We start from the raw sequence: 27,857 nt of genomic DNA, 5'->3' as shown, positions 1-27,857 counted from the left end.
TATATATATATATATATATATATATATATTATATATATATCTCTCTCTCTCTCTCTCTCACACACACACACACACACACACACATATATATGTATATGTATATGTATATATATATATATGCACATATCTCAGCCTACCTTATCTTTTTACATAACCCAACTGAGAGACTATCAACCCACTCACACATTGTTGCCAGTGATCCCTCACTTGCATATGTTACAGATTGATCCATGTTCTCTGCCACAACGTCTGCAATGTGGCTTGGAGCGAGTACACGTCATCGTGTGGTTCATTCACTATATTGGAAGCCATTTGCCCAGTGCTGTCGGAGACTATGCTCATGGGTTGAAACTCACCTGCCCATATCGTCCCACAATTCGATGGCGAGTACATTCGCCGTCGGTGCATATAGTGTGCGTCCTCATACATTTCAGCTCCTCTTTGCTGTCGCAGGCGTGCTTGCATGTCCACGATGATTTGTGCGATGGTGAACATAGACTAACACGACTTATACATGTGGATGCGTACAATGAAGTTGTTCTGTCCCATGAGTTCAATATATAATATAACTTAGCCACTGCACCTAGACTTTCAGAACACTGCGCAATAAACGATATCCGAGGAAAACGAGTCAACACACGTGGTCGCTCGAATTTGCAATGCTGATTTTGTATACGTATACGAATGTGAAAGTAGCAAAAACGCGCACGGAGTTCGCGGACGAGCCGTTAGCACACACATGGAAGTGTATGTGCTATAAAGAAAACGAGCCTGGGAAACCAACGTGATTTTTTACGGGAAGCGATTCGAAGTATATAATAATAACATGATAAGCAGAACCTCCCCAAGACCAACAAGACACAGTCCTCTTGTTTATTTGGCGTCTATCGTCGTCATGAGCTCGTATGTTTCATTGTACACAATGTAGCCCTTCCCCACATCGTACTTGTCATCGTCGCCGCACTGCTTCTTTTTCCTGCCTACCATCTGCCCACCACTCGCGTCTACCTTGACACCACCCACACCTCTACATACATCCCCATGCACACCCGACACACTCAGCACTCCATCACAGCATCTTCCAGTCTTATCCACACCCCCGTCCATACCCAACCCGTTGAGCCTCTTTGTCTCACTCTCTCCACCACTCTCACGCACACCATTAAAGGCGTGTACACTCTCGCTTGTTTCACTGTGCGCGTGCTCGTGCTCAAGGTCGTCTTCTCCATCGAATCCCACATACTTACCATACCTGAACCCCTCTATGTAGCAGAACAACACCAGTATAGTGCGTGTGCCGTGTGATATGGGATGGCCTGCGTGTCGCAGCGGACCGGCAAATGCTACCGCATGTCCTGTGTGTGGGTAAATGATTTAATTTAGTTTGTGGTCCAAGTTGTTTACCTTGCGCCCCAGTAACTCGGGCTAGAGCGGTGATACATCGATGTCCCTGTCTACAGTATTATAGGTATACAGAAGGCACAGAGTACTAGCACGTGGCAGTACATCTGTACTAAGTCGATGGGGTAACACAGCTGAGTACACGACTCATAGAAAACATACACATATCCACTAAACAATTACACCACGAGTCCAATACTATCACCTTCACCATCAACCCTGCAACACACACACACACCCACTGTACCCACACACACGCACACCCACACTGTACCCACACACACACTGTACCCACCCACGCACACACTGTACCCACCCCCACATACGCTGTACCCATACACACACACACTGTACCACCCACACACACACTGTACCCATACACACACACACTGTACCCACCCCCACATACACTGTACTCACCCACACGCACACTGTACCCACCCACCCACACACTGTACCCATACACACACACACTGTACCCATCCCCACCCACACACTGTACCCACCAAACCACACACTCTAATGCAACACTTACCTGCCGGAGCATCCACCACCTTCCCACCCAACGCTCCAAACCACGTGCCACCGCCCTCATAGCCACTCTGCTCCGTCAGCGCCACAGTGAAGCTGAGCGACGATGTATCACTGTGTGTGGGCAGAGACACGCTCCTATCCGCTGCATCGTACCGTACAACAAAGGCATCGTGGATGCGCACACGATCGCCACGTGGGCCGAGATCAGTGCCATCGGCTAAGAGGGGGAAACAGGCCCGCAGCATAGGGGCTAGGCACTTCCTCATGAGAGTCCTGTACATGTGTAGTAGTTGGAAAGGAAGTTCGGTATACGGGTTTATCAGCATGTCATGTTTGTATATAGTTCGCAGGGTGTGCTGGGTGCACAGATTGTCACTGCGCGTGTTCGTATGTGTTCGCATGTCTCTGCATCACCATATGTGCTCAGTACATCTGCAAGTGGATGAAACCTGCACTCAGAAGAACCAGCTCATCGTCAACGCACCCGGGATGGGTACATTCATCTGGTGTATATATGGCATGCCGTATACCCAGAAAACGCTGAAAGTCGTTAAGGGAACATAGTACCTATCAAGTAGGACATTGCATGTCATAGTATCGTTTCAAATAGGACATTATAGGTCCATTTTTAGATCAACTGAGCCGGTAAACTTCCGAGGCATACAACCAGGTGTCTCGTGTAGCGTCCGCACGCACCAAATGCCCCAAGTTAAGCTGGATAAAGTGGGGCAACCATCATAGCAACCCATGGCATTTTAGACAAGTTGAATTACTGACCTCGGACGGGGTCACATAACGGGCGGCTTATCCCAGGCGCCATATGTAATAAGAACGGTACAATGTCGCACAGGTGTACTTACAACTCAGGTGTACCTACAACTGTATGCCGACACATTCAATACACACACACACACACACACCCACTGCCACTCCATCCCCAACACACACCTACACCAAGGTTGCTATAGCACACCTGAGCCAGGGTCTAAGAATAGGAATATCCTCTACAGCCACATCGGTAGTAGGCACCGAACAGTGCCGCACGGTCCCCCACCCACCCCCATTATCCGCAGCAAACTGCTCGCACGCATCCAACACCATCTGCCGCTCATCTTCGGGAATTATGGGCTTTTTGGACCGAAACACGACCCGATTTTTTTGTGTACGACGCGAGAATAGGTTGAGTGCGAGCTCGGCTTGATGGGCTTCGTCTACCGAAAAGGCCTCCATCTCGTCTACTGGTGCATTGGCGCAACCGTCTGGGGATCGTTGCAAGTATGGGGTCAGGCTGGGCGACCGTGAGTGTAGTAGTGCGCACGTAGGATACAAACAGACTACCTACTGCAAACGATCTCTCATATCATATCAGGGCCCAGACGACGATATCCAAATGTCCAGGGCGTCATATACACGGCCAGCTGTGCACACCTCACAGGGGTGACTCAGCCACAGCTACCTACCTTGACCCTTCCCGTCTGCCTCTCCCTGCACCCGTTCCTGGTCCCAACAGTACCGTTTGCGGTGTTGTTTCCTGAGGCGCTTGTCGTTCGGCAGCCACGTGTACCCGTCTTCCCACACGGTGTATGCCTGCGTGTGGTCTCCAGCGTGTATGGCTATCCACCCGAGTATATAGAACGCATCCGCTACAGCTTGCTTGTCCTTGGCCCTCTGTTGCCGGTACCCGTCCGGGTCTGATGGGCTGGCTAGCGTGTGCGCCGCATCCTCTGCTCTCAAGGTAAAACAAAACAGGACAAGGCACTGGGTGTGAGGGGGCAGGGATACAACTGCTTGAATCGTACTACCACTGAATGCCTATCAATGTGCCATACACCTAAGACCCCGTCACCTATGTGAATACCAGGTAGCTACAGCGTGCAACTTAAGAGCTCAGATTAGCTTGGACGATACAACAATTGATTTCACGTTATTCACGCAGGTGCCAACCCTGATGTCACCGAGAGTTTGGTAAACGGGTGGATGTCAACCAGCCTACACTGATGTTTACAAGCGTACACGCTCCAATCTCCTCAACATGCACAGCACAGCAACGCTACGGCACACTCTCCAGCCTAATCACCTGAACCAGGCCATGCCTCGCATCATCTCCAATGTGCGTATTCGCGTGACTGGCGATGCACAACTGTGCACCTGCCCCTCAAACAGAGGACAGGGCCGCATGAACCAATTATATTACACGAATCGGAACACAATACAAACACGTGTATATGCGAAACGCACCTGTGAGCTCCGTATCTGGGGTGTTGGCTTCCTTGTAGAGGTCCACCAGCTCCTGGCATAGCACAGACGCCTTGTTCTTCTTATCATCCCGGAAGTATAGCTTCGCCAGCAACAGAGACACCTGTGTATTCACGTGTGCGTGTTGGGCGTGGTACTGCGACAGTGTTTCTATGGCCAGGTATCGCTTCTCCAGTTCCAGCTGTAGACTGGCAATGCGCAGCACTAGCTCATCCTTGGCTTTCAGGCCTGGTGCACGATATGAAAACTGGTGTTTGAATGTTGTCCATGTATAATAACGGGGAAGCATGTGCGCCGGAGATTCTTTGCCACGTAACTTTAATACCATTTACGTACGAAGTATAAGGCAAATAATCAATTGCGCGTTCGTAAGTTCAAGTATCCGACGATGAGGCGTGGTGTTTGGAGGAACCCGAATGATTGTACAGCAAATTAGAGTTTTGGGTTATATATCGTGCACAGACTGAGAGACAATAATCCGGTGGCTAGAAACACTCACACTTCGATATCTGATGTTTTTGAGCGTATAGGTATAAGAATATAGGCTAAGAAGACTCCGTAAGTATAGCTACTATAACCATATTTATGAAGATGCTAAGCCGAATATTTATCTAGACTGAAGCTTACACTCGTGAATGCCTGCGCAAAGTTTGATATGATACGGCTATTCACTGGTGTTGAGCCTGAATGAGATACACGCGTGTACACTCATTTGATCGGTAGAGTGATAGAACAAAAATATCATGCTTAGTTCATAGAAGGTATACTCACCCATAAACCACGAGTGACTCCATTTCCACGTGCTATGTCAGGCTAGGTGCCCAAGCCAGTACAGGGTGAGGTATACATATAAATGGTGTATATACACTACCACAGATGGCTCTTCCACGATAGTCAAGTATACGCTCGCGAAATGGGTAGCTTTAGAACCCTCACATCTAGCACTGCTAATAAAACAACCGCGCTTGAAGGTATAGGGCATCGGCCCTGAACTAGAGATGACTACACTACGATGCAAACCTTCTTATATATGAATGACTACTGATTCACTACATAATGAGGTGACAAACATATCACAATACTCAACAACAAAGGTACACATACACATGATACCCTCGTACACGTTCCAATATTAATCTACATAAGTAACGTACAGCTACAGATAATACAGATATATCATATCATACCCATTAAAAGCATTGCTTTACACATGCTGACCTCTTCTCTCACAGCCAATTTCCGTCGAGCCTTGTCAACCTCCTTTTGTGTATACTCGCCCGAAGCAACCAACGCATTCCAGTGGTCTTCGTCAAGCTTAGCTAGCATGTCGTCTGCATCTAAGATACCCGTCATCCTGAAGTTATGTATGTGTTCTTGTGTATATATTCCTATATACGTGTATATGTATATGTACTTTCAGGGAACGTGTATATGTATATCTGCAATTAGATCATATAAGATGATAGCGTAATGCTTAGCTTCTAATCGCAAAGAAACGATATTCTGGTAGCGAGATGTTCTAGAGATAGTTACACAGTGATCTTAAGAGACCCATTAGACACCTCTGGCAAGTGAACAACAAACTACTTTAATAAACATACCTATATTTTATAAAGTATGTTAGCAACCTTCCAAAAGGCCTTATCCATTCCGTCGTGTGTTTTGAATTTTTTTGGGTTTAGCCTTTTTGGGTTTAACACAAAGTATGTGTGCTGGGTTGTGTGTTTCCTGCTACTAAAAAAGCCTCCGAAAATAATGACAGCTATGCTAAAAACTACTACGTATGCATAGTATGTATAGAATGTGTATGTGGTATTATCTAACCCACTGTCACTGTGGTTTATTTACATAGCAGGCAAGCATGATAACTAGCGTAGCACAACAGAACAAGCGACTATAGAAGTACATAGTGTACTTCTTGTGCATCTAACAGAGGCATATGAAGCATGTAGAGATATACTTTTACAGATGGTACATTGTGTATCGTCCAATTGTTTGCTGCTAAGGTAAACCAAGCGAAAGTGCATCCATATACAACGACACACGCTCAGTTAAATCCAGAGTTGTTAACTTTATGAATTATATCTACAGCCCTCGTTGAATACTCGTAGCGTTTTATTCCGCAAGCTATGCCTATGTACATTAAATTGCCATTTATACCAAATATCCGATATTCAACCACGCACATGTTTCTATATGTTATGAATATACATATACACTGTGTACACAGATATTTATCACCCCCACTATAAGAAATCTCCCATTAATAACATGAAATTGTCATCCTATCACGCGAACGTAGTTTTAACCCTGGGTAAAATCGTGTGGCAATCACACGAAAGCGAATGCCCATGATGGAATAATACCAACATAATCACACGTAACTAAAAGCAGTCGTGAGTGTATACTTTCATAGCCACTTTTTGTTGGTAGAGTCACACGAAAGTATTTACTCAAGGCCGTTTCCGAGCAGGTCTGGGCTAGTAGTCTTGCTTGCGTGTGGTCAACAAAGTGTGTTCATCGTGTAAAACCGACCGTGTGCAATGGGCATACCAGATACCTAACACTTGTGTGCACAACTAAGCATTACCTAGTGTAACATTCACCTCAAGCTATTGTACGGTGCATTTGTAGTCTGCAGACACACCGGGTTGCGGAAGCTCAGCCTTTCATTATATTGAGGTTATGCACAGTCTGTTAAGTCGTATGACGGAGTCGAGCCTTGCATATACCGGCCTATGTAGAGGGGTTGAGAAGCGACAGGACCGATAGTGGCCATGAAAGATGCAGGGCATATGTAAACGTATGTGGGCGGTGAATGGGAATGTGTTCTGCATATATGTATGGTACTACTGGGTTTTGAGTCTTGTGTTCAATACTGGCCAATATTTTCTATGTGCGTGAACGCAACAAGTTGTTTGGCGAGCTGAAGATAGTACGATACATAGAAGACAGTAAATTAAACACTTGTGTTGGTTTTCCTGATACACTTGCTTCTAGAATGCATACCACACGAAGCCTAGTAGATGAACTAGGCACTTGACGGGGCTATCTGAGGAGCACAGGCGCACATAACTCCTTTCGTGTGGGTATGTATTAGTATTGCACAGAAATTATAAAGCAGGCCGTGCATCTATTGGTGGTAAGGATGTCTGAACAAGTCCGAATGGAGTTGACTTTACGCGGTATGACGCATACTATACAGCTAATTCGAAGAACATGTGGAGCTCATATTTATTGTAAGGATTCTGTAGTCTGGTTATGTGACGCCAGAGAATGAGACTACTATCTAATAGGCATTGTGTGGATGCAAACACGTAGATGTATAAACACGTATATGTTTGTTTTCAGAGTTGTTATGAATGACATATCTGCTGTTGCACAGATATGACGAGCTTCGTTCTGGTGGGATGTCCCCCCACTCTTTAACGAAGCCTCTGACTATATATAACATTACTAAGGAAGGGCCTAACTACTCTTCGTGGTACTATTTATCGGCCGGATACCAACTGACCAATGCATAGCAATAGTCCACATACACCCTATCTCAGCCTGTACAAGACTATTCTGTGCTTCTTGGTTGAAGTTTGTCCGACTACCCTGCACCTGCCCATGTCCTTGTCCTAAGTCACTTAAACGGGACCGGTCTCGACCCCGCCGCACGCAATCCCCCTCTTGTTGCTTTTAAAAGGCCGTGATATCATCTTGGTCACTTCAGTATTCAATTGCGCCTGTTACGAGTCCCTTTTCCTAGTTGTATGGTCTGCCGGTCCCCCCCCCCCTTTTTTTTTGCGCCGCACGGACAATTTCGGAACTTTATTGGCTGTGATGAGAGTTGTGGGTGGAATGTGCACTCTACAGAACACATAGCAGCAATATACATTGTTTTTTTTGTATCACTCGGCAGATATACGTTTATTTTTTACAGTATCGTTGAAATCCCTTTCCGAAGTTCTGCATACGGACTTACAGATGTACGTCGTAATATGCAGACATATGCCTATATGCAAAAGTACCAGCGAAGATCCAGACAAACAGAAAACATGTCCACAGTCAACAACGGACAATTCAATCGAATGACTATAACGTTACAAAAAAAAAACACAGCCCAATCCGATTTGAGTCTGTGCATCCGATGTACACATCTATATTCATCTCTAACTAAGATCATCACACAGCACATCATAGATACATACTCGTTAACACTTTCGAACATTGCTTCTTTTGGGACTTGAAATAAAAAAAAATGGTTCTTGGTTCGGGCCCAATATTTGATGCGTTTTATATGTACTTGTGAAAATCGGACTTACAATTTTCTTAAGTGTTCGCGTACACTTAAATAAGCTCGAGTGTCGCGGGAAACGGTAGTTAGACACACAGCGACGGACGGTGTGTACCACTGCAGTTATTCACTTGACTAAGTTGTGGGTGGTATGTTGCGTGCGGCTTGCGGCGTGCGGCGGTAGGTGGTTCCAACAGGGGTAATCGGGGTTTTCAACTTTGATTTATCCGTGGTGTCAACTTTGGTTTATCCTAGTCTCGTCGGTACGAGTAGTCTTGTTGCTGTAGATGCGCGGACGCGGAGGAGAGGGACAGGAAAATTCCCAAGAAGACGTTAGCGAGTCTTCTACGATACAGTGGATTCGTGCAGTTGGGCTGTGTAGACTCACAGGTTCATTCCACAGGCCAACATCCTCTATTGAACATTTGATATCTGTGCTGTGTGGTATCTATACATGCCCATTGGCGTGCACACAGTGATTCATTGGTAGCATACACCTATGTTCACGTCTGGAGTCTCAATACATGACATACCATACATGGATGAACGGTGGCCCATGTGTAGGCTACGCATAAGGCGTATAACATGCATATATCAGTTCTGTAATGTTAAAAGCATTGTACACTTCGATAAACGCCATGAACCCCCCCCCCCCCCCAAGAGCAAACCAAACCAAATACGAAACATAAAACAAACAAAAACACCAAACCAAACCAAACAGCCCTTGCCATAAGTATGAGATTCATCTGCCACTAACTTTTGACCAACACATTCGACACGCCATAAACGAGCGTTGACTTCCGAATTAAACAGGGCATAATAACTAGCCATGTTTAAGCACATACATGTCAACATAACACGCGCATACAAACCATCATACATCCCGCACAAATGCATAAGCACGACATAGATCCGACTACCCATCTCTGCAAACCTCTACACACAAACACACACACATATATATAGATATACATACAAGCACACCCCTTCCATACACGTTCACGCCTACGGCATACCTGCATCTGCGGGTTCTGGGCCTGGCGTTCCTTGTTGAGCAGCATCTGCTGCTGCTGCTGCTGTGCCAGCTGAGAATGCTGCATGCTGTGTGCCTGGGCCGCACTCATCTGCTGTTGTTGTGGTTGTGACTCGTTCATAAGCTGCGCCTGCCTTAAATTATACTGGGAACGGGTCAGATGCGGCCCTCGGGGCTGCACCTGCCCCTGATTTTGGGACACCTGGCCCTGGCCCTGCACCTGGCCCTGCACCTCGCCCGGTATGGGCTGTTGCTGTTGTCTGCCACCCCCTCCCTGCATTTGCCTGGTGCCTGTGCCACTCATCTTGGGCTGCAACGGCTGCTGCAACGGCTGCTGTTGCTGTTGCTGCTGCTGTGGTGGTATCTGCTGTTGCGGTGGTTGTTGCTGTGCCTGTAGTTGCATCTGATGCTGTTGATGGTGCTGCTGCTGTTGTTGTTGCGGTGCTTGTTGTTGGTGTGTGTGTGGCTGGGTCTGGTACTGCTGCTGCTGGTGTGACTTGTTCAGATTAGCGTTCGCGTTCTGCTCCGCAATCGACACCCCCCCACCACTCGCCTGGGGCGGTGCTCCGTTGGCCACATCTTTCCGCTGCACCGTCAAGTTCCAGTCAAACATGTAGTCATACACAAAGTTCTTTCGCGCAAACAGCTTTCGGAATATGTTGCGACAGAACAGGTAGTCTGGGTCGCCCATGAACTGCAGGCCTCGGACGTATAAGAAGTACTCCTCAAACTCCGCTGTGTGTGAGAGAGGGCAGGGGGAGAGGCGTGCATTAGAGTATATGTGAGACGGGTGACAGGTGAAGGTAGGTGGTACATATACGCGTACATGAACATGTTCTATGACGGACGGATACCGATGCGAATACTGATTGTGCATGTGTGTGCGGTGTGAATGTTTGAGTATCACATACACACTGCTTTTTGTACTAGCAACAACGTTTGTGTATATGTGACATCTGTTTTGATATACTGGACCGATAGGCGACTATTTGAGTGCTAAAGTACGAGGTATATATACACAATAACTTACCAGGCCATCTACGATATATAATTGAAATATAAATATACACATGTATATATTTCTTAACTAGTTCATATCAATACCATATATACAAGGTACACATGGTGTGAAGAAATATAATTATATACGTGTAAATAATTCTTGACTAGTTCATATCATTAACATAGATACAAAGTACACAGGGTGTAAATATTTCATATTTGAAGCTGCGTCGGTATATATAGATTTAAGTAGATACTAACTTGCAGTAACTTACTCGTGCACCCGTAACGAATTCCCATGTAAAAAGATAGGAGTGCATCATGACGCTGAATAAAAGTACAGGTTGGTATGCGCCCACTAATCCAGTTCCAGTTTCATGAGATAAGAATCGTACGTAGCACAAGCGTAACCCAGGCATACAATTCAATCAGGATGCTATAACCATATAGGTGAGTATGAATGGGCTAGTTGTTGATACTCTTATGTGAAACAAAAAGGAGTTGAAGTAAAACTAGGTACGTGTGCAGAACCAAGACATCACTTGGGTTCTAAATGGTTTTACGTGGCAAACATCCACCGCCATGGGATAGGCTAGAAATCCATAAAATCGACATTGCATGCATATACATATACATACACACACACACATATATATATCCATATAGTTACATCTACTGAAAAACATATGTGCATGTGTGCATCTCTCTGCCCATTGCACACAGATGAACCCACCATACGAACACATATAGTCATACCTGGGAACCCATTGCAGAGCGTTGCGACCGAGGTACTCATCTTGACCTCGGATATTCTCTCGTACTTTTGTTTGCGCGTGTTGGCTTTCAGACCCTGCCACGGTAAACTGCCCCTCAGAAAATACATCAACACATAGCCCAGCGATTCTAAGTCATCTCGTCTGCTTTGTTCTGTGGTAACCAAATAGACGTCGCCGTGTGAATGACTACAGATATCCGATACAAACCCATCTCAAACAAGGACGGGTCAGTACAATGGCAATATATATATATGTATATTGCGCCGAGAGCCATACTACAACACAAACGACAACGAACAACTGAAGAAAAACAAAACTTATCATATACTACAAAAAAAATCAAGATCCACAAAAACACCTAACAAATCAGACCTCAGGCACTATCCACAGCAATTCAGACATAAACTGAGCTCTAAGGTGACACCCACTAAAATTCAAGCCAGCCAGACCCTCGGGAGAAGCATGCACACCAATTTATGCATCCACTATACTCGGTTATGTTACGTACCCTTGCTATATCTAACTATGTGCACGTGCTACCACTGAAAAATGAACGCTATACATGCTTGGACGCCAACACCTAATCCACTCAAACATGTACACATACTCTAGTCTGAAGCACTTCTACGACACTACAACAAATGTATCATCACAGGTCAGACCCCTACACCTCCACCTACACCCACAACACCCATACAGAACCCCCAGCCCAATCCAGAGCCATCCGCATACCCTTGCCGGCGTGTGTGTTGATACTGGCGTAGCGTGCGGTGCCCGTTAAGCTCTTGTTCTCCCTGTACGGCATGTGTTGCTTGTGCGCGTCGCGGTACCGTTTGCCCAGCCCAAAATCAATCACATATACCACATGCCCCCGACGCCCCATGCCCATGAGGAAGTTGTCGGGTTTTATATCGCGGTGCAGGAAATTCCGCGAGTGCACAAACTCTATCCTTGAGATCTACGGAGGGGGTTGTGCCGCCCAAAGGTAGGTAAGTATGGGTACGAGCAAAGCTATCTATAGAACTCGATACGGTCGCATCCCGGAAAAGTGCAAGGGTGTGTTGTAAGTATGAGCTACAGATGGGCATATCGTTTCCTAATACACATAGACACAAGAGTTCACTTCGGAACCACAACGCGCGATATCACTACCCCACTACTGTGGTCTATGACTGTGCCGATTATTTCCGCCAATAAGCTCACTGAAGCTATGACTATTCTGGGCCACCACGTCTTGTGCGTAAACAGATGACCACGTCTTGTGTGTATACAGATGACCACGTCTTGTGTGTATACAGATGACCACGTCTTGTGTGTATACAGATGACCACATCTTGTGTGTGTACAGATGCAGGGCCTATGAGCTACCCAGAGCGCCAGCAGTCTAAAGGTGCAGCATAAGGAGATGAACAGTCCGTTGCACCTACCCCGTGGAAAGGATAGTCCACTCCACAAACAGTTGTAAGTTGGGTCACATGCCGAGACTACTACACAGCAACTGGCAGCAGAAAGGCATACGGTGGTTCTATACACACACGAACACTCGCACAGGCACATGACATTCCTTATAGCCCAGACTACTACACAGCACCTGGCAGCAGAAAAGCAGACGGTAGTTCTATACACACACGAACACTCGCATCGGCACATGACATTCCTTATAGCCCAGACTACTACACAGCAACTGGCAGCAGAAAGGCATACGGTAGTTCTATACACACACGAACACTCGCATAGGCACATGTCATTTCTTATAGCCCAGACTACTACACAGCAACTGGCAGCAGAAAGGCATACGGTAGTTCTATACACACACGAATACTCGCACAGGCTCTAGTCATTCCTCATAGTACCAGCCTACAACTTGGATCAGATGACATACCATTTGGTCCGCTAGCATCAGCACGGTTTTGAGCGAGAACTGGCGATCTGAAAACTGGAACAAATCCTCCAAACTCGGCCCTAGCAGCTCTATAACCATCACATTGTACTCGCCATCCTGTCCGTACCAGTACAGCTTAGGCACCCCCTCTGCACGCAGTGACGACCAGGCAAGCCGAGATGGGAGGGGGTAGGGTGGAGTGTCAGACAAAGCGACAGAGTGAGTGGCTAGTGAGTGAGGTAGAAGGAGTAGCAGGTTTAAGAGAAAGGGGCGTGATAGTGAAGCCGATACGTGTATAGGAAGTCGACCAGACCACCATTTGTCTTCGGGTGCACTCCGGGGTTTGGCTGAGTGCGGGTAGTATGACACGGAGAGCCCAATACATACCACTGGTGGAAGGATATGTGTACAAATGTTAGAATGTAAACGCAACTACGCAGTCTAAGGAAGGCATGCTGAGATGACGTCGCAAGAGGCATGTAACTCTTTCACTGAGAATCGTGATCCAATGCTGGTGTGAATGGTAGATACTTGTGCCTGAGTGAAATGTGCAGAGCTATGATACATACGAGTGGGTAAGTCATATAACAAGGTCCGAATACTACACTAAGGCGGTAGGAAAGTCAACACCAGGAGGATAGAGACCATAATCATGTGAGACCTGTGCTTGCATCGTGCATTATAGAGTGATTGAACACACACCGATACTCCGGATCTAAACAAGCGTGCTGCATACACACATCACTCCATGGAACCATGCCGGTGCTAGTCACCTGCCCCAAGACGATAAAACAACGCCGTGTGAAAATAAACACACACACAGATACGCACCTCCTCCTTGGAAGATTTTATACAATTTAGACTCGTAGTACAACTGGGGATGTCGGCTCTTTAAGGCTTCCAATTTGATGGCCACTTCCTGATCATTTACTATCTCTCGTCCTGTGCAAGATGAAGGATAAAGCATTAAGCAAGCGCTCACGATAGGCGCCCGACAAAAATTGAGTACAGAGCAGATACAGCGTAATTGTTATTCAGAAAACAGTCTATCGGTGGGGAAAAAATATCAGTTCGCCCAAAGTAGAATTGTGCACATAACAACATAAGATCATAGACGTCGGTGCAATACGAAGAATGGCATTATCTATGTATTACAATGAAATCACAGATCCATATGTCAAAAGCGACAATACATGGGGCGAGAAAAACAAAATACACACACACACATATATAATAAATATATTTAAAAAAAATGTATGTATATAGGTATATATATATGTACATATATATATATAAATGTATACATATACATATATATGTATAGGGGTAGTATATTACGGGAAACAAACACGCACGCACGCATCTATATATATATATAGAAACACACACACACAAATATATATATATATATTTATATACAACTAAATGTATATGTACATGTATAGATGAAATGAAATAAAAAAATACATACATTCATAAATAAAATTATAAATATGAACATATACACGCATATATATCGATATATATATATATATTATACATATATATAAATATAAATATTATACAAATATATATATATATATATTATGAATACATATATATATAAATATGTGTATTTAATACTACAATATATATGAATATTGAAAAATATATCCATATATACATTTATCGAAAAATATATCCATAAAAATTAAATGAAGACAGAATATAAATATATATAACAATATACGTATGCATATATATAATGTATATATAAATGCATGCATATATATATAGATATATATATACTATATATATATATGTCCATATATACCTAAGTGAATATATCCATACATGTTCTATACGTGTCCATATATATATATATATATTTATATAATATAATATAGTATATATATATATATAAATATATAAATTGAAGAATTAATGGATCATTATAGATACATATGATATAAATATATCCATATATATACATATCCATATATATTCATATACACACATATATATATATATGTATATAATACACACGGACACACACATATATATATATAAATATAGATGAAAACAGATATATATATATGTATATATGATATATATGATATATATATATACATATATGAATATATATGTATATATGTAAACTAAGGAATTGATCGATAGATATCGATACAGATTAATATAAATATATCAATATATACACATAAACACAAACAAATATGTAAATATACATATATATATTAAAATAGAATAGAATGTATATACATATAATAAGACAGTAAATGTATACCTACAATGAGACAGCATATGGTCTAACGAACAAAAAATTAAAAATACATGTGTACGTATTTATCAAAGTAATTGAATAAAACAATTCATAAATACACCATTCTTAAACACGCACGTGTCACATATGTACACATACATTTACATTTGCATTTACATATATATATATATACATAGATATATATGTATATAGAGATATATAGATATATGTTCTCATATATATATATACATACATATGTGTATGTATAAATATATATATATAATCACAATTGTATCATATTTCCCTAAATCATATATATAAATATAAATATACTTATATACATATATACACACATATATATAATATAAGTATATAAATATATATATATATATATATCCCTAAATCAATAAATCAATAAAATATATATATATATACATATTTGTAGTATATATCTCTAAATCATACATAAATACACATACATAAATATATATATATATAAATGATAGATTGTCAAAATATCGATAAATACATTGAAAAAGTCGACATAAATATGCTTATACGTGTGTATTCAGTAGAAGTATATATACATATGCATGTATCTATATACACTCACACATATATATATATATATAGATATACATATATATATATATACATATACATATATATATATACATGTACATATAAATATATATATATATATGTGGGTGTATATAGATACTTACATATGTATATATACTTCTACATATAAATATACAAACAATACATGAACGGAAACACTCAAATGCACAAATAGATGTACGAAATACATATATATATATATGCATAAAAAATACATAGATGTCCGTATATACAAAAATATATACATACACACACACACACATATATATATATATATATATTCATGTGTGTGTGTGCGTGTGTGTGTATGTTTATATACTTGTATATATGTATTTTTTACGTATATATATATAAATACATGACATACAAAACATGAATGAATATATATCTATATATATACATATATATTTATATATATATATATATATACATCTGTGTGTATGTGTGTGTTTAAACACGTTCCACATTTATATATATATATATATATATAGAAATAAATACATATGTAATAGAATATATATATATAAATATATATGTATATATACATATAAATATAGCGATTTATATGTATATACATACATATATATATATATATATATATGTGTGTGTGTGTATATATGTGAGTGTATGTATATATATATATATGCCGATAAGCGTACACGCAGTCACCGTACGTACATACAATATGTATATATATATATATATATATATTAGATGTATATGCTTTTTTGTGTACATCATTATATACAGATTGTCAGCTATTCTAACTATACATATATATATATATATATATATATATATATATATAGTGTGTGTTGTGTGTATTAAACTATATATATATATATATATATATATATATATATATATATATATATCGTTAAGCTTACACTAGCACAGGATAGTTTGTATCTCGCGCATACATTAAGATCGCTGTAACCAGAAGACCTAATAGCATGTAGCGATTATCCTTACGAATCTTGATTTCTGTGTTTCGTCGTCTTCTAAACAAAAATCTCTCCGATTTTTAGGCCGGTCGCATTTTGTGACACTATAAGTACTCTCTCGTACTAAGGGGATTAGGGGAAGATCCAAAATTGTAACATCACACTTGGACACATCTATGATAGTAGACAATTATCTAGAAGAATCACGCGCCATTTCTGACGCCCGGTCTGACCCATGAAACCGTTATACGTAAATATCTTACTCGATATTTACATTAATAAATATAAAATTTACGTCATACATATGTTATAAACTTTTATCATCATGGTAACACCACAATATATTTATAAATAATGTATGTGTGTATGGAAATATTTCAAATAACTATTCAGAAGGTAATAAAAAAGAATAGACTACATATAGGCAGCCTCTCTCTCGGCTACAGCCAACAGGCTTACATACAGCCTACTGTGCTCTTTATAAAATATATATATATATAAATATGTATTACTGTATGTCGTGTTTTACTATTGCTTACACTCTACACCTTCCCGCAAATCATTATATAGAAACCATCGCATCATTCATCCGTTACGTCAGGTAGACCGCGCGTCTCTGGATAAGTAAAGACCTTCCCCCATTTTTAGGTCTGTTGGACAATCATATAATCTTTAACTAGTTAACATGATATTTTTATAGCTATAGTTGCATATCATAAGACAAAAAACTAAGTACTTGTTAGCGATTTACTGACAGCTTTTTTGAATTCGTTGAGAAGTTGTAATGATAAAAATCCAAGCTAACGTTAAAGGGGAAGAAAAATCGGATTGATGCGACGTTGGTATATCTCGACGATGCTTACGCAGCATTTGCATTAGCTGACTTTTATTGTTACTTCATGACGTTTCTCCGTTATACACACGTAGCTCGATCGTCGCACCTTGTGTTAGCTTGATAGTCTATCCAGAAAATATCACTCGTATAAAATCGCAGCCACTGCAGTGTACATAAGAGACCCGATCTATTGAGTACTAGATCACGACTATTCAGGAAGTTGCAATAAGACAGAGATTTGAATTTCCAGTATCCATACTAAACTGGTGAAATAAGAAGTTTTTAACTCAATTTTAATATGATACAACAGTCATCATGATGTCACCATGCGACCTGGCGCGCTCGATACACTCTGCTCCTTTCCCTCCTTCAATGCATAATTAGGCGAATATGAAAAACCCTCACGTAGCAGCAGCTGGATGTAATAGTCTCGCATTGTTTCAGCTAAGTCGTGGAAAACTTTGTTCGAATGATGTCCCGTACAGGTTACCAACTTGAACTGAAACCCCCATTTCATTGTAACAAGTGTTTCAATATCAGTTAACCATGCAGGAAGGTTATCTGCCACTCCTTTTCCTTTTCCATCCTTGCCGTAAACGTCTGCCTTGGTGCCTACTACTATGATAGGGAACTGCGCTGCCATTAGGGCTGGGAATCGACGTCGTCTGTCCATTAATTCCTCTTTGAGGGACACAACGTGTTCGAAACTTCTTCTGTCGTCAGCGGAGAACGTGAGTATGTATCCATGGGCCCACCATAGGGGATCTATGCTCGAGGGTACACTGTTGGACTTTCTATTGGTGACAGTACTCAGATTTTTCAAGCTAGAACTCTTGGTACCCAGAGTTAGGAGTGTGGAGCTGGACCTATTCGACGCTCTGTACATTCCTGGAGAAGTTGCATTTGCCCTGAATATAATCTTCTCACACGTCCACTCGTCCATAGAACTGTCCAAGATGCGGATGCTGCACTTGTGGCCTCCTACAAAAACGGTGTGGCTATGTGTTTCGGCGATAGTGGGTTCGTAAGATGCATCAAACATTCCTTTACACAGTCGATTAGACAGTGCAGTTTTCCCTGTGCCTCTAGCGCCTAATATAGCAACGTGGAGTTCTCCATTATTTCCTAAACTTTCTCCCCAGTCTATTCCGGAGAATACGTCGGTGTGCGCACGGAGCAATGCTGAGATATTCAGGTCTTCGAGGTAATGAACCTCGCCGTCGAATACGGCAGTTTCGGATTCCGAATCCCTATGAGACGAGGAAGTGACCGCCTGCGGTCTCTCACTCGATGACCTGGAGTTACTTCTGGTACTGGAGAGTAGATTCTCCATTGACAAGGACGGACGCCTTTGCGACCCTGGAGGTCTGGGAGTAGCATGAAATTCACTCGTTTTGCGGGGCGTTTGTGGTGAAGCTGGATAAGAGCGGCTTTTGTGTGTGACGTGCTTGTACACATCAAGTAGATTGCTTGATTTTGACTCTCTCTTTAGCTGCTGGGGCTTCACTTTCTTTCGGGGCATTCTAGTTACTCGCTGTAATTTGGTGTAAAGTTCCATAGTTTTCAAGGAGGTACAATCTCCAGACTCCGGTGAAGATGTGCTAGGAATGAATGACGACGAACTTGTGCGGCTACTCGAATGGTTCAGATTGGTGTGTGAACCACCCCGCTTCATCTCAGACTCTGAATATTTTCGAAGATGATCCCGAATATTCGTAAAGGAAGTAATACTAGCGCTTCCCTTCTGTTTGGAGGCAACATGAAGATCTGTGGAGGTCCTCGACTTTCGTAACATAGCCGATGCACTTGCCCCAGAAGAAATACCGCTAGTGTGATGTGAATTCGTAAACTTATTTTCGGATCTAAATTTCGATGCTATTGGTTTACACCCGGTATACTTTTGTCCTTTAGGGGGTCGAGGAGGTGGCCCTTCTGACCCTGGAGAATCGATATGAGCTATACAATCCATTAGCTGCTGGATCTTCATAATGCCAAAATCAGAATCAGTATTTTTGAGGGTTTGGGCTCGAGGTGACGCCAACGTGCTGGTCTTTCTGGTGAATATGCTGCTCATACTGCCTCTCCTACTTGACTCTAGTTTACGTGTTGGTTCCCCATATTCACGGGATGATATTAACACTTCTTCATTTTCTTCTATACTGCAGTCTAGAGGTAGTAGACTAGTTCTCCTACCAGACCTATCCGGGAAATAATTTCCCCCCGATAAAGAAGACCAGGATTGCTTATGCCCAATTCGTTTACTTTGATCTAATTGTGAGGCTCCATACTGAGTCGAGTCAACCCGAAGTTCGACCGCCATGGTTCGTGACTATTGCCAACTCGCACTAAAATCTATGTCGTTGAAGAAGAATGTCTGCTTATATATATATGAGAAAATGCAGCTCTTGTTGATTTAAATATATGTAAAAAGTTAAATTCAACCTTCTTGAGACTTGCGACACTCAGTGAGACGGGTGCCAACTGCCATTCAGAACAAGAGGCGCTCAATTATCCGTATGTATGCAGCATGAGATATTTACTTCCAATAGAATGACAAAGGAGTCACTAAATAGTAGTATTTGGTACATGCGTGATTTGGACCCTGGTTTGAAATCTGGGTTTAAAAAATATATTTGTAATCAGTCGAGATTCACAAGAATCGTATCAAGATGTCAAAGTTCAAACACTCGGAATTTTTTAACGTGTCGCGTTTAATAAAAAAAAAGGCTAATCATAAATAATATAGGTGTCACTGTCGAGTTCAGTCTGTACTCTGTAGACTGTAGTGTTCCCTGTTCAGGCTGTCAAGCTTTGAAAGCCTACTGATAAATATGTTCTTTTGATTTAAAAAAGAAAACAACCATTATTTAACTATACATATTATTTATTATTTTTAAAAAAGCAATTTGGACCCTCGGCGGCTAGGCCCTCGGGCCTTGGTCCTTGGGCCTCTGGGCCTCTGTTGACTGTTGAGTCTGCTCTACTCGGTAAAACTCCAGAAGTACTGGACTCACTGGAGTTATCTACTATGTACTACATACTCTGTAGTAGGGTTTGAAGCCCAGGGCCAGATGTCTCCAGAGCTTGATTTTGGATTGAATGCACTTTCTATTTTTTTATACCCCAGACTCAGAGAGAGAGCGAGCGGCCCCGCGGCCAGCAGTGGGGTGTATTTCAAGATGGATTTGTTTAAAAAAAAACAATCCTCCCCCTGTCCTCCTCCGGCACTCAAAAGTCAAAATTCAACAGGGAAATGTCAAAAAGTAATAAAAATACAGCAATCATCACTCATCAGTCATCAGCAATCAGCATTCAGCTGCAGCAGTCAAGAGTCACTCACAAGACTCATGACGAGTGACTGTGAGTGAGTAACTTAAAACGTCAAGGCGGTCAGCCGTCAGCGTCTGTCCGGTTTCAGTATGTATTTATACTTCCTTCAGAAGTTCAGATCTTCATATCAGACTTCACCGAGTTTAGACAAATATGTATGTACGAGTCTCACTACATACTACATACTGTACGCCGTTCGGCGTAGGCGAGTTTCTAGATATCATTTTTTAACACCACAATAAACGAATATAAATATTTGTTGTTTGTATAAATATTTATAGAAAAAAGGTACAATTTATTAGAAGGCTATGAAAAACTATATATACTGTATGTACTTAAAAAAATTAAGTAATACTATAAATATATATTTAGGGCTGTCCACACTCCACAGAGTCGAGTGTCCACTGCTGGCTGGCCTCAGAACCAGAACATGCTTCATCACTCATTTACATTCAGTATTTAACTCATCACTGCATCACAGATCATTTTTTTAAACGCCTTTTTAAAAAACAATTACAATGTGACAATTTCCTTGGAACCCTCCTTATAGTTTCTGTTTTCATTTTTGACGGTTTGACCGTAGACGGTTAACCCTCTCTCTCTCTCTCTCTACTCTCTAGAGTAGTAGAGAGTAGAGTGAATAAAAATAAAATACAATACAGTACAGTACATACATGCATATCAGCTATAAAGGATGAGTGTAAATATCCGCCTACACGCCCTACAGTACACAGTGCACACTCACAGTACACAGGGCCCCAGCAGTATCAAATATGTACAGTGAAGCAAACACCTGAAACATAAATAAAGAAAGGGTAGCATGTTTTAGGTTCGTGTTTCATGTATTTGTAATAAACAATGTGTGATGAACTACTGATGATGTGGCCAGCCAGTGGACGCGAGAGAAATAGAGTGCTGTCTGAGGATAGCTACCTACTAGTACTAGACAGAGAGAGTAGGGACGTTCATTGCAATGCCTGTAGTCTTTGAGTCCTTTAAGTCCTGGACCTGCACGCTGCACTGCTGCAGTGCTGCACCCAGTCACCCAGTGTCAAATTGTCAATACTAGTAGTCCTGTAGCCTTGTGGGCATATATTCATGGACTCTCACTCATCCTGATTCACTTTCAAAACTCGCGCGGGAAAGAGTGAAACGAAAGGGACGTCAGACCACAGATACATAGGTCCATAGGTCCTGGAGGGGAGAAAACAAGCGTCAGCTCTCTAGAGCTTGTGTGTCACAACTCACACATAAGAAGTACTTGTAGTCACAACAAGTGACAACTCGATGAGGCGGTTAGAATTTTAGAAACTTCGAGTTCGAGGGCACACTCGGCCTTATTTTTTGTTGGTGTTGCTTTTTTAACACAGTCCAACAAAACCGAAACATGTTTTGTTTTTTATTTTAAAAAAACATACCAATATAAAAAACAACAAAAGTGTATGTAAATGTAATACATAAATACTATATTTCACAACTGTTGTTTATCAATTTTTAGGCGTTTGTCCAATAGTAATATACTGTGTCTAATGCATTTATTTTAAAAAAGGGACTTCGAAGAGCAGAAGGGGACTCACACAGGAAAAACGCATAGATCATGCACTTCTTGCTCTCAGATGTCTCAGACTCTCAGCCCTTCAATTCGGGGCATTTTACTGAAACTATAAAATTTGGTGCCCATGAACTATAAAGGCCAAAACCCTTTTTTAAAAATAAAATTGAAGCCGAGTAAAAGACCGTAGATATAGAGTACTTTTTTTATCTAGTATGTATTTTTATATATAAATATTGTAGAATTGATCAGCTGTTGGCCTGTTGCCTGTTCAAGTGTTCGGTGTTCACTGTTCACTGTTCGGTGTTCACTGTTCACTGTTCACTGTTCACTGTTCACTGTTCACTGTTCACTGTTCACTGTTCACTGTTCACTGTTCACTGTTCACTGTTCACTGTTCACTGTTCACTGTTCACTGTTCACTGTTCACTGTTCACTGTTCACTGTTCACTGTTCACTCCATAACTCATCAGTCATCACACTGTCAGTCTGTCAGAGTTCAGACTGTTTTAAAAAAAAAGTTTAGACTGTCTGATCCCAGATTTCAGACTTCAGAAGAAGACATTTAAATTAAAATAAATTTATATAATAGTTCGTTCTCTCTCTACATAGTCTCTGCTCACTGCTGGGTGGGCCACTAAATATGATAGTAGGGGGTCATGACTGATGAGTGATGACTCTACAATAAAATCTAAATATGTGTTATTTTATCGCGTTGTTTTTTATAACAAAAAATAGTAAGTATGTATGTATTTTGTACATTAATTTAGAAGGCTGTGACGAAATATGTGTATTTGTCTTATATTTACTTTTTTTTGTTATGTTTTTCTAAATAAAAGCGAAATTGTTTTTTTGTTATAAAAATACTTCGGAAAGGGCGAGAGAGTTGAAAAGTTGAGAACGGTGGCCGAGTGGCCCGTGGGGCGTGGGCACTGGGGGCATTTTTCAAGAGTGTTGAGACTTCAGACTTGTTTTGAGACTTAACCGGTTGTCGGTTACGGGTTGACCCTTGTTGTGTGAAGGCTGGCCTTGAGCCTTGGCCCTTGTCCTTGAGGGCGCGGGCCTGAGCCCTGAGGGCTGAGGCTGTAAACTGTAAAGTGAGTGTAAACTGTAAACTGTAAAGTGTAAAGGCTGTAAATACTGTCTAATTATGTATGATGCCGGGAGTGCGGGCTATGCCGCTATTGGTTGACGCATCATGGAGTCACGTGAATCACGTCCCACGCGCGACGGTCATTCGAAGAACATCAAAATTTATTTAAGTATGGCTGATTTCAATATAAAAGTTATAATTGGGTGATATTTGGGATACATACGCCCCAGCCCCCAGAGCCCAGTATGCACCATGCTCTACACTCATTGGCCCGCTAGACTGTTGCAATACACGCATCCAGATTATCGCGCGCAGCACGACTTCGACTTCCCACACACACAACAAGAGACAAGAAGGGGGAGAGAAGATTTCAAGACAGGGCTCAGGCCTCAGGGGCCAGGGCTGTGCTTCAGATTACGAGGGACAGACTTTCCAAATTTCCAGTCCCCACAGGGCTCAGAGGGTCGTACGAAAACAGGTTTTATATATTTATATCAAGTTTCCCTGACATACTATATACATAAATACGTGTCTTCAACTCTACAACTCCTACACACGTATATTTATATATTTTAAAATACAATCCAACAATACGAAGAAAAAAAATACCATCTCAGTTGTTTAGGGTGAATTTCTATTTATTAACTATTTAACTTGATTGCCTATTTCGATTCTTCTATATTTTCTTATGATCCTACGACGACCTACGTTGGCGTTCGGGTTTACTATTTCACGCGAAAGCGCCGGAACCACTCACGAAGTATGCTGAGTAACCGAAGCATCCGGTGGTTGCGAGAGAAATTATAAAACACCCCCACATCGCTCCATAGCCCGAGGCATACTGTACGAAAGCAAAAAATAGCTTAGTCTGGTTTGGATATGTTTCGTTGCGTGAGCACAAACTAGAAGTGTAATGTATAGGACGAGATGATGTTATTACGCAATTGAAAGAAGTACAGCGATGGTGGCTTATTCAAGCAGAGTGTTGATGCCACATTTTGACCAGACGAGCCATCATAGATCACCAATCGAGAAAGATACTTTTGATATACCTGACACACCAACTCGAAATTACACAAGCCTGCAATATTAAACAATCTCTTGACACAATCGAACTACAGAACAAAGGCACCTGTTGAATTAGCAAACAGTACACCAGACACGAACGTATAAATGAATTATATGACAACAGCAGAATACCGAGAGTTGCATTGGGACAGGTTGTCTCGGACGCGATATCTGATTCTATGTATTTACAATCCGGGGTTGTATTGTATCCACTGCACTAAGCTTCTATCCAGTGTTCATACAGAGTTGCCTATGAATCTCACATTGCATCAAATTGTACTTGAAAGTGCATAAAGACTAAGTGACCGAAATGTATAGAAACCGGATTGGGTATTTCATAGCTCTTAAACTCTAATCCTCGACCAACGTGTATGATTTGCTCGATAAAGGATAAAATACAACATTTATCCATAGGTCATGTTTGCAAATATGGGTTTGTGTGAGAAGTTATCAAAGAAAAAAGCAACATATCCGCACCAATACTATTTTAGACTTAATTGAACATTGTGGATATAGTAACTTACATAAGCAAATTCACGGACGGCCGATGCTCTATGGACCAGAAACCCATGGGCAAAAACTGTGTTATGCTAGACGGTGGTGAGAAGGGACGCCCACAGTAGCGATCAGCCCTGACTTTGATAAACCAATTCCAAAAGCCAGCCTGAGCAACCTTTAGTGTACCCTGAAACCCCGTCGACACATGTGGTACAATAGCCCTTGCCGCGCCAAAATCTAGAGAAATCTTGTGGCGAGCATATGTAGAATATGGACAGATATATAAATCACATACATAGACGTACATAACAACTTATATCTGCCACAAACCCGCATGCCTGGTTGTCGCATACCCTTCACATAGTTGAAAATATACAGATATACATTGAGTATAGCACACATAGCTGTCTGTCAAGTTCTATATGTATCCGTATGTATGCATACCGAGCAGTAACTCCCCGGGCTGTACGAGCCACCATCCCAACAGGCTGTGACTTCGCCAATGGCCGGGACCCCAACCATATTGTGCAGTTCTGCGGGGAATATCACGCACACCAGAAAGAACAGAAACGCTGCAAATGTGGGCCAAATGTGGATTGCTGGGTAAGGTGGTATCCAGTATAGCACATACGTACACTGATGCGAACTGGAGAAGTAGACGAAATGTGCATTGTCGTTAGAGCGCAGTACATATGTGCATTGGTATGAGCTGGAGAAGTAGACGACTCGTATGAAGTCAATAGCATGTTGTTCATTATTGTACCTATGCACATTGGGGTCAGTTGCAAAATTGCCACAAGTGGCCGAAATATGGGAGTGCATCGAGCAGCAAGGAGCATGTAGCAAGTGCTATGGGCGTATACACCCGGGTTAAATGGTACTAGCCAATGGAGAAAACATGCAGGAAAAAAAAATTAGTGTGAAAACGTAGCAAAAAGTGCATTTACGATTACGCAAACACGCCATAGAAGCGCGAACTGAGCTGTATACTGTTCAAAAAACGTACAAGTATGCCACTGGGTTTTATGTTTTAGGGTATACGAGAACGTACTATTGAAAGCACAGCAGATGGTAATAAACGGGTCGAGAGCTCGGATAATGTATCGGTTAATGATGCCCCCAACTGCAGGCACCAGAGAGTACACCACCCCAACGCCCGTGAGGATCTGTGGCAAATAAAAGACTATCAATAATGCAATAGGTTTCCCGGTAATATCTGTGGGTAGATTCGTTTTGTTTAAAGAATGCATATCTAGATTTATGAGAGTCACAGTTCAACCCGTGGGAATTAGAAGTAGCCGCTTGTTTTGGCGATATGCTTTGCGCGTCAAAAAGCGAAAACCAAAATAAATAGCACGAATGAGATTTTAGGGCAAGTGGCAAAAAATACACAGGGGCATTGTCATGGCAACGAGGATATATAGTGAAGGTGCAAGAAAGCGTACGCTATGCACAGCATATGGACACGTACATACATAGAGCACGCTAGCTGTAGCGATAGACAGACACACTATTACGCTCACAACCGCGATTCCTGAATAAATGTTCGCACGGAACCGTACTGAACAAAAACACATGAGTAGTTCAACAACTCCGAAAGACACATACTGCGCAATTACAGGGCAAGACAGACTACTAGTCTGCTCCCAGAGACTTCAATATTGCCTATGATTCGTATAACTTTCAGACAGGATGAAAGGTTATAAACCAAAAGTCAATGCCATTCTCTCACATGTCACGCACGGAGGTTACTCTACACATTCACTGCGCACAAGCCGATGCGTGAGACTCTCACGCCAGAAACTAGAAGAGTACAACACGTATACACATCTGAATAGATGTGAAACGGTCCATCGCTTTCATACTAGCATCGACTACTCACATATCCGTATAACGAATGACATATACACACATCTAGATATTTCTTAAATAATACCTCGAGTACATACCACACACGCAGCCCAGGATGGGTTCGGCCAGTCTGACAGCAAGTCGAGGCCGTAAGGCTGACACGTGTCAACGGCCACAAACGATGTGCGTTGCTGGGCTGGTAGCTTAATGCAGTACCCAGACATGCCTGTACGCGGAGAAACCGTCAAGATGCGCATGTGGTGCGTGATATGATGTCAACAAGCGTGTCGAGTGGCGAATGAATGCGGAGCATTTACTTCCGCAAATGCACGGCAAATGGAAGATCATACATGTGACCGCACTGCTACAGAATAACAGATCTTTCAGTTTTCCAGCAGTAAACACGCGAGCAACTATGTGACTCTGTGCGTAAATTAGAACTCGTGTGACAACGTGAAAGGCCCGGTACTAGCATATTTCCGTCGAGTACACATACACAGGCGCGTACATAAAACTCGCATCAACATATAAGCTCCTCGCATAGTTAGAATTCGAACACAAATGCCGTTATAGATTACATGCATCTCAGCTTCGATTTAGTACAATAAAAACTATAGAAGGCAGTTGTCCAAACAAAGT

The 27,857-nt window shown here is 41.9% G+C and overlaps 4 protein-coding genes across 4 annotated transcripts; all 4 read right to left on the bottom strand.

Moving 5' to 3' along the window:
• Window positions 1–779: 779 nt before the first annotated feature.
• SARC_06289 (hypothetical protein) lies at window positions 780–5,831 on the bottom strand. Its single transcript, XM_014299811.1, has 6 exons — window positions 5,379–5,831; window positions 4,174–4,419; window positions 3,396–3,659; window positions 2,909–3,194; window positions 1,937–2,208; window positions 780–1,355 (listed from the first exon to the last, which is right to left on the bottom strand). Exons 1-6 carry the CDS (start codon window positions 5,542–5,544, stop codon window positions 874–876), a joined length of 1,716 nt encoding a protein of 571 aa, XP_014155286.1. The 5' UTR covers window positions 5,545–5,831; the 3' UTR covers window positions 780–873.
• Window positions 5,832–8,443: 2,612 nt separating this feature from the next.
• On the bottom strand, window positions 8,444–14,109 carry SARC_06288 (hypothetical protein). The gene is made up of 6 exons (XM_014299810.1): window positions 13,998–14,109; window positions 13,167–13,315; window positions 12,017–12,242; window positions 11,265–11,435; window positions 9,490–10,241; window positions 8,444–8,754 (listed from the first exon to the last, which is right to left on the bottom strand). The coding sequence occupies exons 2-6, from the start codon at window positions 13,263–13,265 to the stop codon at window positions 8,725–8,727; spliced, it is 1,278 nt and encodes a 425-aa protein (XP_014155285.1). The 5' UTR covers window positions 13,266–13,315; window positions 13,998–14,109; the 3' UTR covers window positions 8,444–8,724.
• Window positions 14,110–18,057: 3,948 nt separating this feature from the next.
• Window positions 18,058–20,189, bottom strand: SARC_06287 (hypothetical protein). The gene has a single exon (XM_014299809.1). The coding sequence runs from the start codon at window positions 20,144–20,146 to the stop codon at window positions 18,140–18,142; it is 2,007 nt and encodes a 668-aa protein (XP_014155284.1). The 5' UTR covers window positions 20,147–20,189; the 3' UTR covers window positions 18,058–18,139.
• A 4,144-nt stretch (window positions 20,190–24,333) lies between these two features.
• SARC_06286 (hypothetical protein) lies at window positions 24,334–27,452 on the bottom strand. Its single transcript, XM_014299808.1, has 4 exons — window positions 27,317–27,452; window positions 26,419–26,533; window positions 25,812–25,939; window positions 24,334–24,642 (listed from the first exon to the last, which is right to left on the bottom strand). Exons 1-4 carry the CDS (start codon window positions 27,440–27,442, stop codon window positions 24,532–24,534), a joined length of 480 nt encoding a protein of 159 aa, XP_014155283.1. The 5' UTR covers window positions 27,443–27,452; the 3' UTR covers window positions 24,334–24,531.
• Window positions 27,453–27,857: the final 405 nt, after the last annotated feature.

The sequence above is a fragment of the Sphaeroforma arctica genome (genome assembly GCF_001186125.1).
Source record: "Sphaeroforma arctica JP610 unplaced genomic scaffold supercont1.442, whole genome shotgun sequence".
Classification (NCBI taxonomy): Eukaryota; class Ichthyosporea; order Ichthyophonida; genus Sphaeroforma; species Sphaeroforma arctica.
Note: the sequence above shows the minus strand (reverse complement) of the source record. Positions and strands in the feature narration are given on the sequence as shown.

Coding starts and splice junctions, on each gene's coding strand:
- SARC_06288 (XM_014299810.1), bottom strand. CDS start 13,265: ATGGTTATAGAGCTGCTAGGGCCGAGTTTGGAGGATTTGTTCCAGTTT. Junction 12,243..13,166: donor TGATGCTAGCGGACCAAATG/GTATGTCATCTG, acceptor CCCCCTCCGTAG/ATCTCAAGGATAGAGTTTGT. Junction 8,755..9,489: donor CCCAGAACCCGCAGATGCAG/GTATGCCGTAGG, acceptor GCGCATCTACAG/CAACAAGACTACTCGTACCG.
- SARC_06286 (XM_014299808.1), bottom strand. CDS start 27,442: ATGTCTGGGTACTGCATTAAGCTACCAGCCCAGCAACGCACATCGTTT. Junction 26,534..27,316: donor CATCCTGGGCTGCGTGTGTG/GTATGTACTCGA, acceptor TATTTGCCACAG/ATCCTCACGGGCGTTGGGGT. Junction 25,940..26,418: donor CATCTGCTGTGCTTTCAATA/GTACGTTCTCGT, acceptor CCACATTTGCAG/CGTTTCTGTTCTTTCTGGTG.
- SARC_06287 (XM_014299809.1), bottom strand. CDS start 20,146: ATGGCGGTCGAACTTCGGGTTGACTCGACTCAGTATGGAGCCTCACAA.
- SARC_06289 (XM_014299811.1), bottom strand. CDS start 5,544: ATGACGGGTATCTTAGATGCAGACGACATGCTAGCTAAGCTTGACGAA. Junction 4,420..5,378: donor TAAAGCAATGCTTTTAATGG/GTATGATATGAT, acceptor ATCGTGCACCAG/GCCTGAAAGCCAAGGATGAG. Junction 1,356..1,936: donor GGTGGTGGATGCTCCGGCAG/GTAAGTGTTGCA, acceptor ACCCACACACAG/GACATGCGGTAGCATTTGCC.